The sequence below is a fragment of the Ptychodera flava genome, chromosome 14 (assembly GCF_041260155.1).
Source record: "Ptychodera flava strain L36383 chromosome 14, AS_Pfla_20210202, whole genome shotgun sequence".
NCBI lineage: Eukaryota > Metazoa > Hemichordata > Enteropneusta > Ptychoderidae > Ptychodera > Ptychodera flava.
Genome location: NC_091941.1, coordinates 4,129,255 through 4,155,955, shown reverse-complemented (window position 1 = coordinate 4,155,955; position 26,701 = coordinate 4,129,255). Strand labels below are relative to the sequence as shown.

Sequence of the window (26,701 nt, the reverse complement as noted above, 5' to 3'; positions counted from 1 at the left end):
TTCGATTTTGATTCTTTGATGACGTGGTTTGTATAATGAAAGTAAATCGACATGATTTATGTTTTTCAGAAACAAAAAGGGTGACATTTAAAAAATAGCAGTACCTAATTTGACGAAAGCTGATAGAAATATTGCATATAAAATCTCCACAACAGATGGCCTTGGCAAGTTAAAGATTCGGTTATCTGCATAATTACGTTACAATAAAAAGTTAATAAATCAATCGAATCTAGTTTCTTTCATCCTTGTGGACGTTTCTGTGTACCCTTACTTAACTTTCATAGACAGCCTAAAAGCGCCTTTGATGTCTAAAGTATTTTGGGGTCATATTCTGTTATTGCTCGAATGCATAATAACATCAATGCACCTACCTATTCTTTTCACATTTGATAATGTTCAATATCAATATACTTTATCGAATCAAATATATAATTCTATGCCTATGTGTTGAAAAATGCGATTGTTTTGTCTAGTGATAAACGTGAACACGTGACTGGTGTTGCTTTTTCAATGCATGGCGCTGAATAATATTAGAAACGCATAGAATAAAAAATGATAAAATGCAGGTTGCAGTGTGTCGGTATACATACAAAACAGTAGCCTAGGCTATAACTGTGATTGAAAACAAACAAGTGTCGTCTTCATTAGGAGGTTTCCTCTGACAAACTGCAGATGTGGAATGCCTATCAGAGAATGAGGGCGCCCATTGAACTTCCCAGAGATTCTACGTGGAGACCTAGTTATCCAAATTGAAATTCCTATTTCACACGTCTCATTGTAATACATTGTTTCAAGGTGAATACTCATTTAATCATTTTGTTAATGATTCATTTTTTCTATACCCAAAATACACTTTGTTTTAGCGTTTCTTCGAGGACATCAATATCACCATATGCGGACGACAACTTTTGACTCAGTTTTGTAATTCCCTCAGTAATTCCGTGATCCGGAAAAGCTTGGCATTTTTTATATGGGAGCCATATCAATGATGGCCGAACCTCAGATGCCTCCAATTTGCAGTCATGTTACGCTGTGTGTGGGAGCGGAAAACACAGTGCTATACCTTGGAATAGAGTCTGTGAATATTATGTCAAATACACGAAAGTTGGTATGTTTACCATAAGGGGCGGGCATAACTTGATAATGAGTGTTCATCCATTAACAAAAAGCTGGTAGTCAACTTCTTATATCACAGTTTGATTCCAAAATCTCACCTGCCTTTCATATCCTGGTAACACAGAGAATAATTTATGGCACAAATTTACTTCCATAATGATATTTAACATCCGTCTTCGTTAGCACTGACCTTGCCCCTGGGAACATGAATCTCGCAACTGTCGGCGGAACTCCTCGAAGATCGTAACGAGTTTGTCCACATTCAAGTGCTGCTTACAGGTGCATGCTACCAGTTGCATTAAGGTAGTATGCACCTAGAAAGACTTAAACCTTTGCTCAAATTTTCCAAAAGGAATCTTTCAACCATACTCTTTCAAAATCAAGATTAAAAGTCGATGGTCAGAGTGCAAACTTTGATAATAGAGAAACAAATTACCCAAGATTTACCGATTTTTAAATTCAAAATGATCGCCACCCCTTCCTTAATTCTATGACGAAAAATAAAATTTTCGATTTTCAAACAACTACTATGGTTAAAGTTTTTCTTACTCAAAGAGCTTCAAAATGAAGCCGCACGAGTGGTAGATCAGAAAAGAATTGAAAAAAATTGAGAGTCCAAATACGTGTCCCCGAGGCGCATTCTACCTAAAATACGGATGTAAAATGGCAACTATGTGCATATATCAAGCCTTTGTTGCGGGCCCCTTCTGTCCTGTATTGTGAGAGAATTTGAACAAACGTTATCGCATTACGAGTGTAGTAAATTGAATCACATTCTATTTCGTTAAATTGTTTCGTATGTTCTGCGTGGACGATGCCAAAAAATTGTGTATTTCATCCATTCTTCGGGATTACGAAACACAATTGACAATTGTTTTATAATTTCCCTCCTTGTCGTCTACGACCCTCATTGTACAGTCTGTTTCATATGAGGGCTTCTTGATAATATTAGTATGATCCCACGTGCAGACTAATGATATAACGCTATTTCAAGCCATTCATTGTCTCTACAAGTTAAGTCACTTCCATTGGATTTCTGACTGTCTTTTGACGCCAAGATGGTTGTCTGTCATATCATTAAGTCTTACGATGACAACTCTGTCTGTTCGTCCTTCCATTACATGTAGTTCCTCTCTGTCTTTCTTCTGCGGTCGAGTAGGCAAGCAAGCTTATTTGCTTGGTTGTTCCATAGACCTTACAGTCTATGGCTGTCTTTTCTAGGGTCTATGGTTGTGTCTTCTCTTAAAGACAGTGGTCTTTTCGACTGTTATTTTAATGGTATTAAAAAAAAAAAAACAAAATGACACAGAATAATGCACGATTTTGTTTTATTTCATGGAGAAATGTAAATGTTTTAAGTTGTCAGTTGAAACCTAAAATCATTTGGTACAGGGTGATGCATTGTTTTTCAAGAATAATTAAAAAGGTTACCTTGGAACTTATTGAAACGGGTGTAAACGACGGGATGGTTAGAAGACAGGAGTTTTGATTGAAATGAAACCTGACAAATCAGTGGTGTTTCACGTAATAATACTGAGGATGACCAGATGTTTTTGAAACTTGGAGGGCCGGTCACAAGCAGTGGTAGTCCTTTCAAATAAAAATAAGAGTTTGGCATTTTCTTTATGAGATCACCGATGGTTGAAAGTAAATTCAATGGATACTGAACTGTCCTGATATAACTTTCGGTTCTCGGTGGATATCACGATACCAGAGAAATACCACACAACCTTGGCAAGTTTGAGTGATGTTATCGGTAATAAGTAATTAACACAAAGTTACACCTACACACTGTATGTAGCAACGTAAGTGAAAACGTTGGTCAATAAAACATTGAACGGCTGTTGAAAGGCGAAGGCATTGCAATAACACTGTAATTGCAGTCTTAATACTGTTTTATGCTTCACTGAACGAAGGGAATTGCTCATAATTTATGAGTTTAAAGTTCAATTTGTGATATGGATATTGTACAATTTCGAACTTGTCATGAAAACATACAAAATTGATGTGGTTTTGTCTGTTTTACTTTCTATGTCACCAATCAGAATCTACCTGAAATCAAAATCACTGTCATCAAATTCACTGGTGAAATCACTAGTGTAATTGGTACTGTCACTCGCCCTTCGCTTCGTTCTCCCGGTTAAAAAATGTGATAAAATAGCTTCCTGGTGTTGAACTACTTGTCCATCCATAAAAACAAAGTTTGTGTCGTATCCTGGACTAGAAGGCGTATCCGGAGTTGAAGGTCGCGACGAATCCGATAAATAAGTATTTTCAATTGCAACATTTGTTGGTTCCTGCTCGATTATTCCATTTACGCATATTCCAGGAACATTGACCTGGCATGATGCTGTCTCCTGCCGCCTTTGGCGGTCACGTGATCTACTACACTCCCGCGAGTCTATGTGCAAGTACCTTCCATCCTTCGAGGGGAGTTTGTCATTGCGTGAGGAGTTATTTTCATTTCCTTGGTAGCTATTCCTGACAATTCTGTCAGTAATCAAGGAACATTCCTTTGCTATTCTCTTGTTCTGAGTGACATGTCGCTCTGATTCAAGAATTTTCTCAAGCTGCAGGATTCTACACATCGCTGTCCGCAGTTCCACGTCCCTGCGCCGAAGTTGGCTTTTCAGGTCATCCACCTTTACAGAATCAATCAAAACCAATCTTATGTCATCCCAATAAGTTGAATCAGTCAAATAGTTGTGTCGTAATTGCCACAGAAATGGCGTCCATTACTAAAATTGTAATCATGCATATGTGCATATTTATATTCAACACAAGTACCCCGATTTCTCCGTTCAAAGAATATTCAGAACACAGTTGATAACAACAAGCCCTGACGAATCTGTTACAAAAGGGCGTTTACAGTGCAACTTTCATCAGAGGTCGTCTGGCTTTTCGTGGGAAGTCTCGAGTGTTAAGTCATCAAACTTTTCACTGAATTTAATATTCCTTTACGTGTAATTTGTCAGTTTTTTCCTCAGGACACTGACTATACCAGGGAGTTGCAATACTCGAGTATAATGCATAGTTTTCAAATAAACATGGTTCATTTCAGGTTGCATTGCACTTAAATTACACACTTTTTAAAGCAATATTTATCATCTAAGAAGACATGAAACCGCCTAGCGCCTCACACTGTATATTTTCAATAGCAGACAATCTAAAGTTTTGTATGGAAGCAATATTGTACTCGAAGGATGAATTGTACATATTGGGGGAACTCAATAGTGGTATTGACAACAACAATTAATGTATGTCAAAAAGTTGATACTACTACATGAAGGATAATATCTCACGTAAAACTAAAGTTTATGTAGAAAAGAACTTAAGAAAATTTTTGTTGTGCATTAATATTATCATTTTTAAATGGCAGGATTTGAAAGATTGACATTCAAATCAATGTTCAAAATCATGATGTTAGGCAAAATTGAAATGACTCTAATTCCAAATATAGGAAATTTACTGCCAAACAAAGTTTCCTTTTGTTGTATAGTATTAATTAAAAGAATATTAAAATAATATTATAATAATATTATAATATTAAAAGAATAGAATATAAAAGATTTCACAAGATTTGACGAAGCCAGAGAGGAGCTACATTCTTTTGAAATGTTCAAAACGGAATAAGATTTGCATACATTTGCATAAAATATCTCTTCTTTCTTACCCAACTTTCCACTGCTTGGGCAAAGAAATTACTGACAATTTCAATGAATCTTTGCTTGATATTGATTTTGAGCAAAATACGCCGTGTTACATGTATTGCTCCTTAATGTTTACTTAGCACATGGCTGAATTTGTTATCGCAATTTAAATTGCATCGAATATGAATGCCGTGTCACTTGATATAAGATCGTAAGGTTTTATCTGTCTTTCTTTTGGGTTTTCATATTTAACATGACGTAACGAGAAGTGAAGACTTTATCGAAAAGTTATATTGGCAACTTACCCTTTCTGCCAAACGGCTTATTTTCTGCATTGTTGCCTGGAAAGAAAAAAAATCTCATTATAGGCTTTCACTGAGAGGGTTTTTGAAGTCAAGAGCAAAGATTTATCGGCGCTTTTTCTAGACATGCGCAACATCGCAGTCTTGTAAGAGAAATACCGTTACTCTGTTTTGAAAATCGCAGGATATCTCTTTCTGGTCGTTTTGCGTTACGTCTTCGTTTTATCTTTTCTAATAATAGTAAACATGGTTTGCGTCGTCTTGAATTCTGTCATCATGGATAAACATGCAGCTGCTGAACAAAAGAAAACATCGCTTTCACAAACTGTCGCCTCATTTCACATTTTCCTATAAACCCGATATCACTTAGAGTTTAGATATTACAGTACAGCCAAGTAGACCATGGTTTAGACAAAATTAAATGCAATATTTTGCTCGGAAAAATGTAATATGATGAAATGTGCAACATAACTTACATGGCTTTCCTCGTTCTTGATGGAGTGGAGTAGTTTAACAATTTCACTGAGCTCCTTTGCTGTAATTAATTGCATATTGAATGTAATTAGGACTCCATACGTATGTATGTACAAAATACATTTTTACACAGAGGCACGGAGAGACGGGGGACAGAAACACAGACACAAGGATAAACACACACCCAGAGAAAAAAGTGCTAGCAATAAATTTGATTTACACTATTAACAGAAACATGAGGAATTCAAATACCGCGATTTGTAACCTTTATCTTTTTACTAAAGCAAGAAAACAAGTGATTGATGGCCAGATCAATACGTCTTAATTGTTAAAATGTAAACTGTCCAATACAAGTGTATTTGGAAAAAAGATAAACCCATTAAGCAATTAATAAGTAAAATAGGTAACGACTTTGTTAAAAACCTCTAGCTCTGAAGAGTTGAGCTCAAATTTTCAGTGACATCGCAGTCTATTAAATTAAATCACTTCCTACCTTTTGTGTCAAAGAGTTTCTTGGCATCATCGTGTCTCATGATAGTGTATGGTGACCCTTTATGTTGTCGGATTATCGTTGCTGGCGCCATTTTACTTGCTTCTTCAGCAGCTTGCAAAGCCTCTTCTGCCTTCTCTTCAGACTGTGTTTTCCTGTTACAAATAGAAGATAAACTCGTCTTTTCGACATCCGTCTCCAAAGGTTTAGAAATTAATAACGATTGCTATGAGCTGTATCAAGCGACTATTTTCCTTTACCAGAACGATGAATAATGATTCGCGGAACCTTTCACGAGATCGGGAAAATATTTGACGACAAACAAAATTTTATGTACATAGCGTAATATCTGATCAATGTAAGCCTTATAAGCGAAAACTACCATTTGGCGCAAGAACATTCTGATTGAAGCTCAACCTATTAATATGTGAAGCAATCAAAACTGCTTAAGGGGGAGTCCTCTATTTCGACAGATTGTGCCTTATATAGCTGAAAATGAATCAGAAGAACGGATACATTTTACATCTCACCTGACCTCTTTGCTTCGTTCCATTCTGCAATGAGTGGAAGCAACAACAGAAAACAACAACAACATTATCATCATTATCATAATCATAATCGTCGTTGTCTTCGTCGTCGTCTTCGTCATTGTCATTTTAGTCGCCGTTGTCATCATCACGATCATGATCGTCATGATGATCATGATCATCATCACTTTGTCATTGTTGTCATTGTCACCGTCACTATCACTGTCATTGTTGTGGTCATCATTATGCATCGTATGGTATTATAATCAGCAATTAATCTAAACATTCTGAGTATGGCGTAATGCTTCACTGAACAAAAAAAAAAACGCCAGGACACTATTTTCAAATACAAACGAGAAGAAAATTTGTCGCTTAAACATGTAAAACTGATTGATTCGTTCGCTATAAATTTTTAACTTTCACCGATAACTATGCGATGCGGTGTGTACATAAATGTGATCGTTAGCTTCACGTTACCATCTTAATGCATTAAGTTTCTTGCAATATTCATGAAACCATTATTTCTCATGAATATTGTAAAATACTAACTGCGTTACCAGGTTTTCTGTAATTTTCATTTGGTTTCTTAAGAGTATTTACGATTTTATTAGAACTGATAATCTGCCGATCAACAGCTGACGAACGTAAAATCCTAAAGTTAAGTTAATCATTATGTTTACTTAGGAGACGGTGATAAAGGAAATGGACATCAAATAAATTTCTCTGACAAGTACATACATTCCCTTAGTGGTATCGCCAGTTGAACCTTGGCAGTCTCTCATCTATTGTTACCGTATCATATCGATTCAACTTCTTAATGCAAGTTTAACAGCTTGTAAGAAAAGTGATCTATTGTGCTTCTCGAGCAGAGAATCAGTTTATCTTTGATTGATACAGGCTTTGAAGGGTGAGGAAACCATGAAGGATTTCGAAAACAGGAAAAAGTTCAAGGCCAATGCATTTTTCAAAACTGTTCAGTTGATTGCCTCATCAGACGGTATACGATGCAGATAGTAAGTCCGCTTTACGCCCTCATGCTGTTACTACCCTGATACCATTTAACCATATTACACGTTTCTATATATATATATTCACGTACTGAGAGACGCGTACAAGAAAAAATAAGATAACGACAGCACAATATCTGCAGTTAACGTTTTCTAACACTTACCTAGCCCTTCCTTGGGCTTCTAAAACCTTCTTTGCATCCGGGTACTCGACCAACGCCTAATAGAATAATATTGAACAGGGAAACCAGTCTTTAGAGTTTGAAATAACCGTCTTAAACCCAGTGATGGTGATCTGACAAAATTAATGTGTGACACTTACACTCATGAGATCCTTCCTGGAAAGCACTAAGAGTTCAGAGTAGCCTACAGACCTGACATCAGCTGTGCGTCTGTAAAGGTCAAAAAGGCAGAAGATAGAAGGGAGCAGGTAGCAGGTAGATAGCAACCAGGAGAAGGGTCATCACCTAGTACCTGGCAATATGTATAATCATTGTATAAGAAATAAATGGTGTTAAAGTTTCCAACTTTTAAAGAGCTTGCTCTATATACCCGAATTCTCCACCATGTATTACTTATCACCGTCTCCCTCCGGGGATTAGCTAGCGAGAGGACGTCGGGATACAGAAACAGTGTATAGGCTCGTAGTCTTCAAAGATAACACCGTTTATTTCTTTTACAAAAGATGTTAAATACTGCAAAGTGCTGTCCCTTCTTTTGTCTAGTGTCTATCTGCTCCCTCTACCTTCTGTGCCTGTGGTCGTAAAGACTCTTTCTATATACAATCTGAACAATCTGTTTAGTGGTTATTTACACACATTTATCATCTCATTATTAGTGTCCTTCCCTAGCAATGACGTATTTATCACCAAGGTTCATATCAACGGCCAAGACCATAAACACGAGAACAATTATTTACTTGTTTGATTTCTCACATCCGAGGCCAAGACCATAAACACGAGAGCAAATATTTACTTGTTTGATTTCTCACATCCGTATCGCTATCGTGCATCGTTCATAATTCTGAACCTGACCATTGATTGACCTTTGTGCAGAATTGATGCAAAAGTGTAAAAGAGAATGGCCTCTGTAACAGTATTACATAAATAAGGCAGCACTTTCTTTCGCTGACTCGCTAGATGACAAGATTTTAAGGTGTTGATATCATGCCTGTCCCGGATTGTTGGCCAGACAATGTAAGGCTGCCGGATTACAATTAGTCTCATAATGTATTGACTCATTTTTAATGCTAACCCAATAAGTGTCATAAAACTGGACACCATATCATGTTAACTATACTTACTTATTGCAGCCGGCATCGAGCTTCAATAAACTGATTTCACCGAAATAGTTTCCCTCACTCATTGTAGCTACGACCATCTTTCCGCCAGTCGCCTCATCGGTAATCACAACCTGAGAAGCGAGCGGAACCGAGAAGAACTAGAACAAGATAGACGGGGAAAGTGCCGGGCAGCGTCGGGGAAACAACGTGCTGACCACTGCCTGCATGGTTCAGAGTAGTTTCTTATAGTGATACATCATAGGTCACTGATGTGTAAGTCGCAGGGTAGATTTCCTTCTGTCGCAAGGATTCCCGCTGCTGTCTCTTATTTTACGTAACTTGACAGAAGTGTACAAGGGAAACTGCACTCAAAAGCCGTATGGTACCGATGCGACACATTATAAACACTGTTTCCGAGCCACGTAGGCGAATGACGAAATTTAAAACATGCGTGTGATAAAAGACATACCTGTGATAATGTAAATAGTAAAATTTAAGTATTGTCGCTATGTTGACGTGATGCATCTAGATATTGTGCATGAAATATATTGTTTGTAAACAAGAAAGTTGCACAGGCACATTTCCTCCTCCTCCTCCTTTAACATAAAAAATTACTTAATGGCAATTCCTATGCCACACAGTAAATATTTTAGAATTCCTGTAACAACTTGATGCAGCCTCACGTCTTTACAAACATCCGAAAACGGTTTGAAGATGGACCGGATATAAATGTCGGTAATTTACTGTTAGAGAAATAATCGAGGTCATTGTTCGACTGCAATATGTCATACAACCTCCACCATCACAGAGAACCTCGAAAAGTCTCAGGCTGTAGAAAAATAGTGAAGCGAAGGTCTGTGACATTACTCACCTCAACTTTGCCGTGGTTTATTATATACATTTCTCTACCTGCAGGGTAAAATAGACGAGCTGTAAAATTCTGTGCAACGAACCACATTAAGCTTTCATGATTATAGCACAACGTTTACAGCAAGTACACAAGTACACAAATACACAAGTACACAAATCTTCAAGATTTGTGTACTTTTTTCGCAGTTGCTAAGTATAAAGAGTGAAACATCCGCTTTGCTATGAAACTCTTGTACATATGATCTATCAAAAGAAAAATTACTAATAAAGAAAACATAATAAACTGACCTATTTCGCCGGTTCTGCAAATGTAGTCACCCGGTGAATAAATCAAAGACTTTAACTTCAAAACTAATTCACACAGAAGGCCGTGTTCGCATCCTTCGAAGATATTAACCTTCGTAATCGAGGAGTACACGTGTAATGGAAAAGAACAACAGATGATTAAATAGGAGAATTCATAAAAGTGTTCACATGACATCTATATTCCGATCCTAAGGATTTCCTTACCTTTTTTAATGTCTCGAGGTGAACGTGTATGGCTATCTCCGCTCGAAGCCTTTCCGGAAGCATTTCAAGAAGATTTGATTCATCGATCATTTGGGTCCTAATGAGTGACACAAATCAAACAAACAGACTCGTTAGGGATTTCTGAACTGGCGACCACAACGTGGATGCCAGTGGTACTATAATTTGCTGGTCGTTGCTGTCTGCAGCCTGGATGAATCACAACAATGGCCAACCTCCAAATCGATATCATAAAATTGGTTTTGGTCGTGGAATTGGCAGTATCGTAAAAGAAAATATCGGCTGCTGTCAATTTCGATATTATTTTGGTGTAAACACGATCAAGACGATAGTTAATGACATTTGATAATAGTTCCATTGCCAAACTTTTACTTTAAAAATATTCAAATTTTGTTGAATGTCCAGCAATTTAGATAGGCTGCGGCCAAATGATCTATTTACTTGTTTTGCAAGAATAATAATTGTAAGTTTGTTTACAAAGTATAGAGTAGCGGCAATTATATTCAATGACTGACATGTTTGCATCTTGGATCAAGCGGATTTCTTTGCTGTCGTTTTGAAAGTTTGAAAATTTGCCTAAATTAGTAAGTCAGGCAACAGAACCTAGAAACTAAGGTCTATGGTTAAGCTCGGAAAAGACTCTTGGTAGCTATAGTTTCCTGTGTAATGACTAACCTGTGCCAAGAATAGTCTGACCACTTTTTCACTCGCTTTTGTAAATGTTCGGGCACTTTCCTGTGGTTCATGTATACTTTAATGGCATCCATCCTGGAGACAAGAAAACATCGCTGACGACGTCATTTTATTATAACTGGATGATTAATATTAAAAGTAAATTGCAATTTAAGTATAGAACAGATAACTTTACCATATTGAAGTCTTACAAATGAGATTGTCTGTCATCGCTCACTGATTGGTCGTTATAGTGGTACCCGGAGGCTATTTGAACGTGGCTGATCAGACACAGAAATGTCTAATGGTATAAAATTGATTGTGCCAAAAATGTTATCTGGAGAAGCTCTGTCGGCGAGCCGATATGTGCCTATCTATTTATCTTCAGTGGACGCAAATGAAAGTTGATTCTATCAAAGAATTTTTGCGCGATTTCAAATAAGATAACATCCGTCACAGATATTGGAAACCGCAGATAATACGGAAGATATCGCATATATTTAATTGCTACAAGACACTTAAAAAGATAACACTCAATTTGCACGGCATAAAATATCAATTATTTTCTCAGATGTTTTTCAGTACTAGCGTTTCACTTTCCTACCGCTACAAGTAAAACTGTTTAAATGCATGCAAATGAGCGATTTTGCGTCAACTAGGAGAAAACTCTAGAGAGACGTAAGTGCGATAAGTGGAGAAAACACAGCACAATATACAGTAATATACGGCGTATTAGTATGTCAACAGTCTTATTGGTCCATTACTCGATTCTTTCATCAATTTGTTAAACAAGCTCTTGCTAAACAAGCTTTCCTGCATAAAAATGGCAGTAGAAGGTACCAATACATTACCATCAAACAAAGGTCAGATTATTTCAGTAACAACATAGATGCCCAGCACAAATACACAGGCGAAGAAATTATTAAAATGCTTAATTTCTTAATCGACAACATATTTATTAAGTTTGGCGGTATGACATTTCAACAATCTATCAGCATACCAATGGGTACAAATTGTGCACCCCTTCTTGCAGACTTATTTCTGTATTCATATGAAGCAGAGTTCCTACAATCTCTCTACAAAGCAAGGTCTAAAAAACTTGCAAGGCGTTTTAACAACACGCACAGATATATCGATGATCTGATTAGTCTAGACAATCCAGACATATCAAATTACTTACGTCATATTTACCCTGGTGAGTTGGAAATCAAAGAAACAACAGAGGGTAGGAACTCTGCTTCATATCTTGATCTGTTCCTACAAGTGGGTACTAATGGGCTACACACTAAGTTGTATGACAAAAGGGATGATTTCGATTTTGAAATCATAAATTATCCCCACTTGTCAAGTAATATTCCGTCTGCACCTGCATATGGTGTGTACGTGTCTCAACTTCTCAGGTATTGTAGGGCTTGTGATTCCTACACTGATTTTCAACTGAGACACAGCTCATTGGTATCAAAATTACTGAGACAAGGATACACAACAAAAAGACTCGTTAGGACTTTCAAAAAGTTCTACGGTCGATATGACGACATTGTGGCCAAATATGACACCTCGGTCACTCAAATGATTAACGACAGCATTCCCGGCTTTGACTTATTACAGTGATTCATATCCTGTATCTTTTCATACAACATTTAGACAATTTTGGGACCAATCCTGACGGGTGTAGCATGCTAGCAGGGTACGCTTACCCATTCCGGACACCTGGTACCACCACTAACTATCAGTGGTTCAGGATGGTCCTACTTAAATTTGTAAATCACAAATGTCCCATAGATCTGGTAATGTATTACCTTGAATGGAAATCATTATTGGACCAGTTTAATGTCATATTTCATCAATTTGTTGAGGTTCAAGTTTAAGAGAGTGTGTTTAGCTAGAAGACAGGGGTCTTAAAATGGACACATCCTTTCTCGCCACGTTTCCATGTTAAACGGATGTGAGTTCAGACTTGATTGTGGCAGCTCAAGTACATGAAATTTCAGCTGTGAATTCGCTATCTCCTGAAAACTCAACGTTTTTGATATACATAAACTAAAAGGCGATAACCGTGATATCACAGTAGTAACATCGCAATGGTTTAGGTATACCCGAACTTGGTTTCGGCTCGTTGATATTTCCTTGAAAGTGTGCACGATTCATTTTGCAACAAAGCTAAGGCATTTTCTTTTTCGTTGCATCGGAGCATGTAAGAAAGCTTCTAGTCCCATTCATGGAATGAATTGACGTCAGTTTACCTGGACTGAAATTCCGCCCTCGCGGCGTTCATATTGCTTATGACGTCACCAACGTTTCCAACCACCGCAGCGAAGACGAAAACACCGATCAAAAACGTTACGCCTGTAAACATGTACTCCTGGAAAAAAGGAAAACAGCATGCGCAAAATATGTGAATGGCATATTTATAGAAAATCAAAGAAAACACATCGACAGCTTAATGGTACTATAAGGGACTATTTTACTCAACTTAAATAAGGCGTTTACGTGTACTTAAATTTAAATAGGTGGTCAAGGACTGCTTGTTTACTCACCATATTTGTCTCAGGATTCGCTGTTCCACCAATTGTTGTCAAGGTAACCAAAGACCAATAAAATGAACGGATGTATTTACTGAAAAATGAATGATTACTCAACGTCAGTTAGAACACTAAAGTATACATGCAAAGCTGTTTTCTTTTAATATTCGGAAGTGAAGCAATTTCCTTCCTACAATATGTCATTAATAAATGTCTTTCGGAGGTTTGAATATAATTTGCAGTTCTTCGTTAGGACTGAAATCGATGCATCTATTCACTAATCTCGGACAGGAAACGTGTTAGTGTGACTGCATAATTTTATTTCTTATGTTGAATAAAGCATAACAAGATTCTTCAAAACTTATAATCACTTCTCCGTCCATAATATTGCCCCTTTATCACTTGCATACGTAACACCCGTAATACGGCGTTCTTGACTGGTGTTGATGTTGCTATTAGCTTTATAGCGATGTTGACATCTATTAGTTTTATAGCACGAATTTATAACATTTTAATCAGTCACGGTTTCTTTTGACTATTTCATTGAAAATGTAATTTTGAAATGATTTAATTCACAGCATTTCCAATTTTATTGATAGTAACGAGATGAATTACTGCATTAAAAATAAACCCCCATTGCAGGGTAGTACACATGATAGGCCAAGCTCGTGCCAGTGACAGGTATGCCAGGTTGGTGGAACTGTAACAACGCCCTCATCGGGTTAAGAGAATGTTAATATGGTTCCACACGCCAATACACAGCCCGGAACATTGTATGAATATGAACGGTGAACATGAATGGAATAGACTGGACGCCTAGAGGTCACAAGTTCCGGGTAGAGTGTACAGAGATAGTAACGAGTGATCCTTACCATGTAAATGATTGGTGTCTTTTCGATAGCGGATATACCCATTCATTGCTGCCAAATCCTTCGTGCTTCAAAAAATATCATCGTGTTATTAAGAATAGAGAATGTCAAGAAACTGAAGGAGATGTATTGAAAAAATGAGGCTAGCAATGCTAGTTCAGCTCATCAATGCGAGAAGATAACGACATAGAAACATGATTTCCAAAATGCCGATGAACTAGGAGCTTTGTATATACTAATAGATGTACTGGGGAACCCTAGGCTAATTGTATGAGCTTTGATATTAATGGACCTTTAACATCGTTGATAGGTCAAACTGACAAAAAAGAAGCTCGAAACCAAAAATGGCCATGGAGTGCAGTAAAAAGCTGACGTTAACGTTGTAAACCGGTTTTTCTAATAAGGACATCCTTACCTCTGAAATCATGTAATAAAAGCAGCCAATCCAATGGATTATCACACCGAGATACAGAGAAAGCTTAAATGCACGGACGGTATTGGGATTATTTGTGCGACTGAAAAACAGAAAAGGTTGTACGTTTCATCGGCAATGAAATCCTTTTGCAGGAAGTTCATACTGGAAAAGACGTCTGTAGCTATCGCAAAAGTATAGAATTCGTTGTCGAAAGCGTAAAACTCGACAAATTTTCACAATGCATTCTCCTTAAAGTCATAGGCATCATCGCTGGTTCTTATTCATGTGCGTACAAAAGTCCTGACAGACAATGCCTAAAATTGACAGAGCGACCGACGTTTTCTTCTAGCTTGCAACAAGGAAGGTAGAATAATACATGAAATCACATAGCAGCACGTACGGTTGTAGGCATTAACGTCATCTGTGTGCTCCTACGCTGACGGGTAAAATGAACACAATGACATGCATGCTTCGTTTACTTCAGTAAGCTGCATAGCCACTTTTGGCAGAAATCAGCTATCACTTGAGGTGTTATTTGACTTTTAACGAAGCAGTGCTAAAGACTCACGTAGACTTACTTCAGGTACTCAATGGGAAATTTTACCTGTCTGTTGTCTGAAAAAACTTGGACATCGTATGAAATTTTAACAATCTTGGTAGTCTACATGCGTGCGCAGAAAGGCTGGCTGTAAAATAAAGATTACAAAAGTGTTATTGTTGATAATTTGATCGAATGGTTACTAATCAACGAATTATCTATAAGCCAGCATCTATAAAATCAAGTCATATAGACTTAATAATACAGTTCACTTACAGAGCAATTGAATTATCTGACTCATTATTTTTCTTTTATTTTGGAAATCTCAATTCCTTTTAAATTTCGAAACAAATTTAATATTGGTAGTGCATATCAATTGTTTTTAATGAAGGACTTTGAGTTTAATTACCTTCTGATACGTACGCTTGGAATCCATCAAGTGGGATGATGCCTAGCAAGAAACAATGTTTTAACTCAGTAAAGACATTAAAGTATAGAAAATGTTTTGTTGTTCAATTAGTACTATATCAAAACGTTTGGGAAATAAAGGATTCAAACTTTCTATCTAAAATACTAAGTCTTGATGTGAATTACTAAAGTTCTAAGACCACTGCAGGAACATTTGAAGTGCGGTTGAAGTGCGATAGATAATGATACTTATGGCACATTGGGCAGAGTCAACGGATCTTGAATGTTGACTTGATTTCTTTACGAACATAATCGTACGTGCTTGGAAGCACCGATTATTCATATGCAAATTTATGACGTCACAGCCTCTTGCAGGGGAAGGACTTATGAACTCGCAGATGGGAAAAGGTTCAGTGGAGGCCTCCGGCAATCTTTGACTCATGAACTGCTTTGCAAATGTTAGCGTTCTATGCTGACTCAGAATGGATAGAGTACAGTTGGTTGAAGGGACATTTGAAAAGACTTATGGAAAGGTCACGTCATGAAGGCACTTATTCAACGGTCGTTCCTTTTTCTCAAAGTACAGCGTCTACGTGGTTCCATATCGAGAACATTGATATTCATATCAAGTCATCATATCGGGATTTCATGAAGCAGACAGGAAAGCAATGTCAATCATGCGGTCTGCGGGATAAAAATATGACAGGATGTTGGCTCACACTCACTGTCGTCAGCGTGCGGCGTACGTTTCTCCGGGTACAAGGATTGAATTATTTACATTAACATTTTCAATAAACTAGATTGGTTTGTAGTTGTCATCATTGCACGATAAATTAATAGCAATTTCCACAAATGAGGTTTCTCCAGACAGAATGGTAATGTACTAGGGTCACGACCTGCATAAAACAGGGATTAATGTGATAGCGAGGGTATTCTTCCGAAGGCGAAATATAAAATACCGTACATTGCATGCAAGGAAGTTACACTTCGTTGCTGTAGTCACTAAATTATCTAAGACGGCGTATTTCAAGTACAAGGATAATTATTCAACCAACAGTAAATGTTTACGAGCAGGTAAAGATTTTTAGTTTTGGCTGAATCAATTCACATAATTGGTCCATGAATCAAACGTATTGCAAGAAAACCTTTCCAAGCCAACGCTAACAAAGCGGTAGCTGGTAATGGCATCCTGTAAGATGAATACAATGCCAAAATGGAATGTACACTTTATTAGCTGACAGGTCAAGAGAATCGTAGCTGCTTGATCAAACTGCAGTAACGACTGTAATACCAGCTTGACTACGTCATCAGAGTAAGTAATAGATGTAAAATCCAAGGATGACACATTTTCCCTGCTTATATACAGACTTAGTGTACCTATCTACCTGTCTTGACTGATAAAAATGTGACCAGAACCAGATAAAACCACCCAGAGCAGACCAATTTCAGGTAACTAAATTTTTACACATGGACAACCCGTAGACAGACAGACAGACGACCAGTACATGTGTCTGACAGTCAGCTGAGTGGTTCAGTATTAACACATTGACCTGTAGATTGGCTAAGTAGAAGAGAATTAACATCAGACCCATGGAATATTAGCTGCTTTGGGAATAAAACTTGGACTCCCACACAGCCTCACTGACAAAGTACTGACACCGATCGGATTTCACAGAGCTTAGCACTCAGCGTTTAAACGTGTTTGTGAGGGAGCTAGGGTTCGTCGCCAGTGGCCTTTAGAAATTCTCGACAAAGCTAAACACATTACAACAAATGGCGGCATCAAGGATGTGAAGGAGCTGGAAACTGCCGACGAAAGTACCGTGGAGTGTGGACAGGAAGCGTACATTTATTCAGTGTTCTCCAAATACATCATTTGACTCTCACAGAGAGTTGGCAGTTGTCACTGCCTTGCAGTGGATTTCAAGGTTTTATATACTACGATCATGTTAATTGTGCATTTCGAAAACCAAATTTTCTATAATTTTCCAACTGACTCTGATATCCTAGGTTGTTAATTTTGACAAAGGTATAAGAATTGTAAGCCTTGCAGGAGACCAAATTTGAATAGGATGGAGGGATTTTCAATTAAAACGTACATGTTTTGGAAAAGGCATCCTAAGAAATGTCAATAATCATTTCTGGATAGTGAAAAAGTAAATGTTTTAGAAACGATAAACGCGGATTTACAAATCTTTGCTATTCTTTTTGAAAATTTGATAGCTACCAGGTTTCTTCCAAAAACTGGATATGTATTACGCCTCGATCAACCAATACCCTTAATAAGATTCACATGTCACGGTTCACAGTGCAACATTAATTTACTACAATGTACTCGATGCCACTTCAATCAGATTATCCCGCTACTAAAGTCACTACGACATTACAGAAGTATATTCCCCATACCCCTGTTATTCAAATTACAACTAACAATCAAGAATTTGAACCTTTTGTAGTTACAGATGTTTTTCTCTTTTTACCTAGCAACTAAATCTGTAACCGGCCGGTTTGACAGACTAGGGAAACAACCACACGATTGACAAAAACGACTTACTGTTGAAAAACTGAACTATGCATCCCAGGGGAAACACTGACAATACATCGCGACGACATTCTTTCTTCCGTCGGTAATTAGAGCTGAGTTTTCCAGGGTCCGAAACCTGAGAACAGAAAAGTAAGCCTAGTCTTGACAACATGTTAGGGTGTAGTAAGTTAACGGACAAATATTACGTTATTCGAATGTGCTTTACATCAATCAATACAAATGCCTAATCTGTGAATTGAGATAGTCGCTGTTGTAGTTTTAGTAAATCCATGTGGCCGGCATGATTTTTAGAGGCAACCAACAATGTCGGTCGCGAATAATCAAGCAATGAAAGGCATGTCCATTATTGAGGCTGGTTTTGTATGTAGCTTCTGAATTTTGTTCATTAGGTGTTATTTTCATTTTTGGAACTCTCTAGTGACGATGAAGATGTTGTTGTTGATGTTGTTGTTATTTTTGTTGTTGTCGTAGATGATGATAATGATGATGATGACGATGATGATGATGATCCGTGTTGGTGGGCTATCAGTTTTTTGTTCCACGTTGGTGGCCTTTTTTTCTGTTCGACGTTGGTGGTCTGCCAGTAATCGACAATCCTATCACGGTGGTTTTCCAAGCAACACCGCTGATGTTGACAACCCCGTTGATGGTAAAAATTATGACGTCTCACATTTACATACCATGTTTACCAAATTGCAAAATAAAAGCGCTTTAAGGCCACTGTTATCTTGTTTTACTGTTACAAGTGACATCGTGATGTTACAGTTTGCATGCATTATTTTATTAATATCAAGCTTCTGTCTTTTTTTCATGTACCTTTCTAACAATAGTTTTCTCTTCAAAGACATTGCGAACGGTTAAAAGAGGTCTTCCACCATCTATCTCATCACGTACGGCCAAACAAGATATCGGTTGATACTAAGTGCAGCATATTGATTAGCTGAGAAGGACTCTTCTGTCGGTGTTTAATGTTGCTTTCAAAGTTTTCAGATGTTATCATAGCCTTGTCGAGAATTTGTTACTACTCTCAACCGAACAATTCTTTAAAGGTGAGAACAAGTTCAAGCCCTAGCATATATTGTCAAAGATAAGCTCGAAAATGTATATTCAAAAACACATGAATATTTCAAGGGCGTTTAAGCGAATCTTTTGGATATTTTCTGCAGGATTACATTTCTTTTTATCGCCATATGTTCAATATTCTGACACGCCAATCGACCGAAAACTACCCTTTGCAATGGACATACGATGAAAATGTAAGAATTGATACTTTAAAACGATATCCTTGGCCTTGTTGATACTTTGATATACGCTTAGGAATACACCATTATTACTCATTTCGTGAGCCTTAACAATTGCATCTGACAAATACAATTTCGTTATTCCGCTGCTAATGACTACATTAAATTTGGAATAGCGTAATTTCTCAGTGTAAAAGTACGATTATTTCAACAATAGTTTGTAAACGTAAAGCAAATCTTCTCATCGACATCTGTTGACCTGACTTTGTTGCGAAATCAAGTCAATATTTGAATTGTAATAGATAGTCCACATGAAAATGCAATTACTGAATATGGACCGCGTGTCTTATGGGGCTGTAAGAATATCCGAGGCGGCCCCTTCCACTTTGTCTAGATTGCATTATTGTATCAGATACACAATATGGAAACGACGTCACCATAACTGGTGACAAAGCAATGCGCTGCTGCAAAATCTGATTTAACCGGAGATTGGATTGGATCGGGTTTACAAATCCACCGCGTTAAATTGAAAGACTACGCCATTTGATGTGATCGGTTTGGACTCGGGCTAGGCAACAGGAAGTTGAAAACAAGTCTGATAATATGAGTAGATTACAGCGACGGTGACTATCTAACGACAGCTTTTTAGAAAACTTGAAACTCAGATGTAAAACCAGATCTAATATTTAACAGACATTTAACCTCGGAGTAATAACGTTTGAGGGCTATAGTTAGTAAAATGAAAACAAAATGCTTGTGATATATGGTCAAAGGCTCATGAAAAGAAAATGAATAGATCTACCGATATCGCAAGCTACATGCACGTCCTATCCTTTTACAATATGCACGTAAGTATCTGAACTCTGGTACGCGTTGACCACGTTTCTGAGTTGCTGTGAAGATCACTAGTATGTGAACATACAGTCTGAACAGCATGATTAACACTGCTGCTCAAGAGCCTCTAATTGCTCTCAATCGGTTTTGAAAAACCAACCTTTTTTCTTTGAACTAATGACATCATACATCTTTCCCCAAACTGATTACTTGATCTGCAACGAATTCGGTGTTGTTGACCATTGATAAACGATTCTGCGGTTGTTTGTACTACTCTTAGGCCAGGTTATTGTTGTTTTCACTCTCCCTTTATAGATTTTCTGATTTTAAGCCTTATGCCTTTCCCTTAATTCAAACATGCAGGTAGTGCTTTAACGATTTAACGCTCAACAACGAACGCTCAATATTTACATAGTCAAAGCAAAGCGATCAACGAGTGTACCTAGAGAATAACAATAAATCAGGACCGTAGACGTTGCATAGATATAGCCCTGAAGTCTTAATGCTCAAAAAACAATAAATAAACTCACCAAAATGCCGTGTTCTAGATAGGCAGTTCTTAACTGCACTACAACATCAAGCACGAATATGGAGTCGCTTAAAACGTCCATATAAGTGAATATCGTCTGGTAGACAGCCTGTAATAGAAACCCGCCAACCTTGATTACTGCTGTGCATAACTAGAAGAGGAATAAGCTTATGTATGAACCATGTCAAACTGTACAGTGTCTCACAACATGGCAGTGCGATGGAAATTTTGGATAGGAAAGATTAAAGGGACTGTAATTAAAATTACATAGATTGTAAGTGATGGAGAAATTTCCGACTGGAGTCTGGAGAGTGCAAAACGTCATATTGCATTCCGCGTTCCATTAAAGGAGTCGGGTAAAAACAACTCAATGCACGCTTTGACGATACAGCGAATTGAATGTTAATGAACACGGTGTCATGTCACCAACTGATGTTTGTGTCTGTCAACATCTACGGCGCACAAGTTCCACTGTCAATCACACGATCAAAAGAAAATAAGTACCTTTACCAAACTTGATTAAGTGAAGCGATTACTCTCTCCGAAAATTGTCTTGTGATTTAATTTCAATGTAGGAAAGTGTAGTCTTACAGAAAAATGACTAACTCGGCGAAGGTAGTCATGAACCTTGATTTATTAAATTGCTGTGATGTCCAAGTGTACTGAACAGGGCATATTACCATTATTATTTATTTTATGAGCCATGAGAATGTACAGCCACAGCTTTGAATTGTTGTCCCTTTCGAGGCAATATTAAATAACTACCAAGAAAAAGAGTTGGATACTTATACAGTAACTCTATTTTGCAAAATATTGAATTCAGACACGAGATATATTCTTTGGTGTTAATTTGGAATATTAAACAAAAGTAGAAACATTTTTTCCTACATCAGATTTGAAACTCACTCCAAGAAACCTTTGTATGGCAAAGCAAAGACAACAATCGTCATGATGTTTACAAGCATGTGTTTGACGTAAAAGGGTGCAGATGGCGCCGGTTTTTACTGTATACTTAGATATGGTATTACTTCCTCAGCAAAGCTTCAGTACGTGGTAGTAATTCATCACAAATATTTTGTTACACGTTACTATGAACAAAATAAGCATGACACTATCATGGTATGTGTTCGGTGTATGGTTAAGTTAGTACCCTTTACTGTTTCTGTGAAAATACTGATCTCTTCCGAGAGACACGTTGTTTATTTCCAAGTAAGGAGAGCACATCAAATAACTAGTGAATATTTATGTACCTCTTCCCGCATTTCGGAAAACGCTATCCTGAGAATAATGACCCAGTAATTGTAAATGACTACCGACGTTACAGTTCCCTGCGAATAAACAATAGAAACAATGAGCTAATATTAATGACAACAAGAGGAAAAGGATTGTAATCAGCAAGAAGCCATGTAATGTAAGTCTAACTTCCTAGTCACATGGAAATGAAACATAATTTTGGCACACTACCTAGCTTCATGAAGAAAAGGCCACCCAAAGTGCATGTACTAGTTGAATATGTGGTTTCAGCTCTCTAATGAACGAAACACTTATCATTCTGTTAGAATGTCTTGCGGCTGTGATATTGCAGCAGCGATTACACTTTCATCCAAGGAATGTTCGTCACTCGTACATTTGAGCACGCTCATTCGCGTTGGGAAAGACCCATTCACGCATTAACAATGTATGCTAAAAACCATATGCGTTCTATCGCAATAATGGTGGTCTGTGTATTCATTTGTACGTTGAAATATTCATTCTCTAGGGAATGTGCTAGACACGTCGTTATCTCAGACATATCGATAACTACGATCTTTAGGCACACTATTGCAACTTGCAAGTAAAAGGAGAAGTAACAAACAATATTTTTCATTTTCACCCTTTAAATTTTATCGGGAAGCCAGCAGATGGAGTAGTGAATATTGGCCAGTTTTACCTTTGTGTTAGCAAGTAAAATTTACGATAAATATCTCCGAACCCGACCCTTTTATATCCATCGGTAACACACATCCACAGTAGTGAAAGCTAAGGTTACAGGATTTCAAAGGTGTAACAGTACATGTACAGTTCGAAATTATCGGTAATTGGAAATAGAATTATCATCCAATTACAACGATTGGTCTCCAATTATCTCTCTCCACTGTACGAGGTTTGTTTTCACCAAAAAATTATTTTCGATCATGAATTTGCATTGCTATCAACTATAAGCTTAGGTTATTTTTTTGGACTATTTCCTGAGGTTCCTCTCTTCCTACCCTTTATCTCGCCTTTGGTTGCCTATTGTAATGTTTGTCTCATGTGGTTTGCGGAAATGTATATAAGAGTAAAACTAACCATTTCCTAATTGTGAATTGGATTAACGCAAAAATTTTGGTCTCATGTAAAACCTATTTGCACGGTCTTGCGATCTTTACATGCACATACGCGCATAGTGAGAATGTCTATAAGCTTAGGAGGTGATCGTAATTATTGAGAAGTCTGGAACTGAAAACGACATCACAGATTCGTAGAAATGGATTTGATGGATGCCAATTCACATCACTGCGCTTCTTTTCATCCCTGTCTACCTAGGAACAGTCATCGAAATGTATTAAGACTATTTGTGATCCTATTTAGCCGTTTTAGATTATTTTGCATTGCAACCAATTGTCAGAAGCGAACACCCACGCGGATATTCCGAAGAGACCCTGCCGCAAAAACACGTCATCAGCTGGTGGAGAGACTGACTACCTCACGGTGAAGATTGAAAATGTAAGCCAGGCTATCTCTTAATCGGACTATTGTATATCATCGAGTATGTCACATTCAACGGTTTTGATGAGCATAGGCACATGTGTGTATAATGAGGCGACTAATCGGTGTGCAATGCAAGGTATTACTCACCATCCAATAATACGCTACATCACCATCTGGGTCCAGTACAAAATCGCTCTTCTTGATATCTTGGTTCTTCTGTCGATTGTATGACAAAACAGAGAACAGTTTGGTGTCAAGGTTGTTTTTTTTCGCTTTTAATAAAGGATAAAAAATGTTCTTTGTCCAGTTCAATCCCACACAGCAAAATAAACATTATTTTGAAACATCAACTTATTGCCTTATCAAAGTGCCCTTTTATATCATAAAGTATTCAGGTAATTCCGTTACAGAAAAACTTCACAGTTCTGACACAGATTTTGTTTATGTCCTGATGCGTTACCTTACTCGCTGGAAGTTCGTCTTCTAGTTCCAATGTCCTGACTTTTCGGTCTTCCAGCCTCTCTTCACTCTCTTCTTTACTGAACGTTCTTTCTCTTTTCAGAGACCCAGAAGCGCCATGACTGCCAGGGCCCGCCGTCTCTGTGTCCATTTCTGTCGGATATTCGGCCAAATGCTCTTCTGGAGACGACATGTCAGCATCCTCACGTTCGTCATCTGCGCATGCGTTATCATCGAATTCGTCGCTAACGTCACTTGCCGAGTCGGGGCTACCCGGAACACAGGATTCAGTCGTTGTCAAACCATCTCGGCTACCAAAATCGACGTAAAACATTAAAAAGGGATGTTCTTACAATTTTAGACAGATGATAATAGTTTTCATCACATCATTTCAAATACTGTCTTATTCGATGTGCATCTATTTATGAACTTTGAGCACTGAACGAGAGACAGTAAAGCGTTGCGAATTTTAACATCTCCAGTTCCTCAACTTACAAGAATAAAAATCTCACAAATACGTTGATAATTCCTTCGGTCGTGTTTTGCCCAAGTAATAGTTTGCTGATCATAAAGCAATAGGCGAGTATTAATAACAGAATTGGAACTAGAACGACAAAATGAAGTCGACTACTAAAACATATACATGTATACTTACTGTGCATTGCTCGACTTTTCTCTTTCCTGAAATACAAAGGATAGGTAATTGAAAATTGCATTGGATGGTAACGCTGTGTTTATGTTCAGATTATCACTTCTTTTGTTTGTTTGGTTTGTGCAAAACATACTTAAGATCTCGCACGATCTCAAAAATAACGAGACTCGTGCCTTGGAACTGGTTTCTCTTCAACATTAGTGGAATGAAGAATTTTACATTTACAAATTTACAAATAATTGGCATACCCCGTGTGAAAACATTTCCTGGTCGACGATGACATAAATTGCATGTGAAAATATTTGTCCATGTTTTCTTTAATGTTCAGCGGCCCAGTATTTTAGGTAATAATGGTAACGGTTTCCCGCTTTCTATACCATACTATAATATCCATCTTTCGTCGATGAAACCATCTTGACTGAAGAAAATGTCCTTTCAAACAAACTACTACTAACATGAGCATATTGCGTGCTTGCCATTCCGTGAAATGCATTATTTCCGGCATTGTTCGAGCGACAACCTATGCGTCCTGAAAGCGCAAGTTTGTATCCCTGATGTATTGGACACATTTTGCACGAACCAAACAAATGGATGAAATGGCGAGGATTTTGATCAACACGGCTGTTTTAAGTCAATCATTCATCACTAGGTCGCTATTTGTTAAATAAGCTCATTCCTCGGCGCCAATCCAAGAGGTGCAAGGCTTTCCTTTACTAATGCACTGCTGGCGTGACGTGAATTGATGAGCCATGTATTTTACATGGTTATTGAATCGACATAGCAGCTCGTAAACAGGTATTCCAACGAAATGGGAACGTGACTTATACGGTTAATAACACTGACTTGCTGTGCAGGCATTTCTCGCTATGCACGGCATAATGCCCGAGCCATGGATAGACATTATGGCCCCAACCAGGAATGACGGCTAACCTAGGCTACTTGAATTAACAGTGTTAATCTCTGTATATGACGGATTTTACTATCAGCGTTGTAAACACGTATATTATTGAAAACAAGTACATAACGTCAATTAATCACTGGTGATATAAGAAAATTGATATGTTGAAGTACCTACAACAGGAGCTTGTACAGTGATGAGCCTATGCATATGTTGACCCAAAGAATAAGTCTATACATCTGTACACACTCAAACAAAAACGTGTCCAGGCAACCCCTAGAACTGGAAGCCGTCATCTGCTTAGGCTTAACGATGATAAAATAGTCAGGTTAGCAAAGGTAGCCACATCAGAATATATGTCACGTGTTATCTGGTTTTATTTCACACCAAACGAACCAGGAGACAGTCCAGATTTATTACCAGGTTTACAATTGACAAAGATTACATGATCAATCAGAATTTGCACGGTTTTTTTAGTAAATTCTACGTATTAATTTGAGGTAGATTAGCACGAGTTATTTGAAATCCATTTTCTGAAAGTGATTGTATACTATGAATACAGGAGGGAAATTTCTAGCCTCCATGCTTGACAGACAGATTTACTGTAGCGATCAAAATGCTCAGAATGAAACCAAACATTTGCCAGATGATATATTCGGGTCTGATTTTATGCTTTTAAGAAATTTAATCAGATATTGTCACATATAAAAGTGTAGACGTTTTTGTACACTTTTTAATTGACAAGCTTTATTTATTTCTGGAAGCATTGCGATCGTTTACAAAACTGAATTTCAATATGTCGCCACACATGAAACGGAAGTTCAGTATTTGATGAACGACCATTTTTCAATCATTTCACAAAAATATAAAAAATGAACTTTGTACGAAAGCACTTCCTCCCATTATTTTTAATAGAAGAGAGATACACGTACATTGTTGCACGGTCATAGTATGTGCACAAGTGAGCAAGATAACGATAATTTATAGTAATTTGAAGATATCGATGATTTTAATGTTCTATAGAAAGATAATATTTATGGTCATCTACGTAGTGTTAAGCTTTGACTAAAGTCAAAATCCTGATGACAAAAACTTGGATGCTTTCTACGCATTTGACAACCAGGTTATGCAACTTAGCGGATG

General features: G+C 37.5%; 1 protein-coding gene across 2 annotated transcripts in view; it reads right to left on the bottom strand.

Annotated features, from left to right (window-relative positions):
- Positions 1–2,428: 2,428 nt before the first annotated feature.
- Positions 2,429–26,701, bottom strand: part of LOC139149023 (cyclic nucleotide-gated channel rod photoreceptor subunit alpha-like) — a 66,046-nt gene continuing 41,773 nt past the window's right edge. For both annotated transcript variants that reach the window (XM_070720515.1, XM_070720514.1), the window contains 24 exons: positions 24,664–24,689; positions 24,010–24,319; positions 23,697–23,765; positions 22,070–22,147; positions 20,821–20,928; positions 18,225–18,330; positions 15,672–15,713; positions 15,329–15,410; positions 14,725–14,824; positions 14,313–14,377; positions 13,456–13,534; positions 13,162–13,280; positions 10,922–11,014; positions 10,229–10,325; positions 10,007–10,115; positions 9,720–9,757; positions 8,870–8,979; positions 7,889–7,958; positions 7,731–7,786; positions 6,563–6,586; positions 6,036–6,187; positions 5,545–5,603; positions 5,072–5,107; positions 2,429–3,758 (listed from right to left, as the gene is read on the bottom strand). In XM_070720515.1, the coding sequence (XP_070576616.1) occupies positions 3,165–3,758; positions 5,072–5,107; positions 5,545–5,603; positions 6,036–6,187; positions 6,563–6,586; positions 7,731–7,786; positions 7,889–7,958; positions 8,870–8,979; positions 9,720–9,757; positions 10,007–10,115; positions 10,229–10,325; positions 10,922–11,014; positions 13,162–13,280; positions 13,456–13,534; positions 14,313–14,377; positions 14,725–14,824; positions 15,329–15,410; positions 15,672–15,713; positions 18,225–18,330; positions 20,821–20,928; positions 22,070–22,147; positions 23,697–23,765; positions 24,010–24,319; positions 24,664–24,689 (2,622 nt within the window). In that variant the 3' untranslated portion in view covers positions 2,429–3,164. The remainder of the gene's footprint in view (positions 3,759–5,071; positions 5,108–5,544; positions 5,604–6,035; positions 6,188–6,562; positions 6,587–7,730; positions 7,787–7,888; positions 7,959–8,869; positions 8,980–9,719; positions 9,758–10,006; positions 10,116–10,228; positions 10,326–10,921; positions 11,015–13,161; positions 13,281–13,455; positions 13,535–14,312; positions 14,378–14,724; positions 14,825–15,328; positions 15,411–15,671; positions 15,714–18,224; positions 18,331–20,820; positions 20,929–22,069; positions 22,148–23,696; positions 23,766–24,009; positions 24,320–24,663; positions 24,690–26,701) is intronic.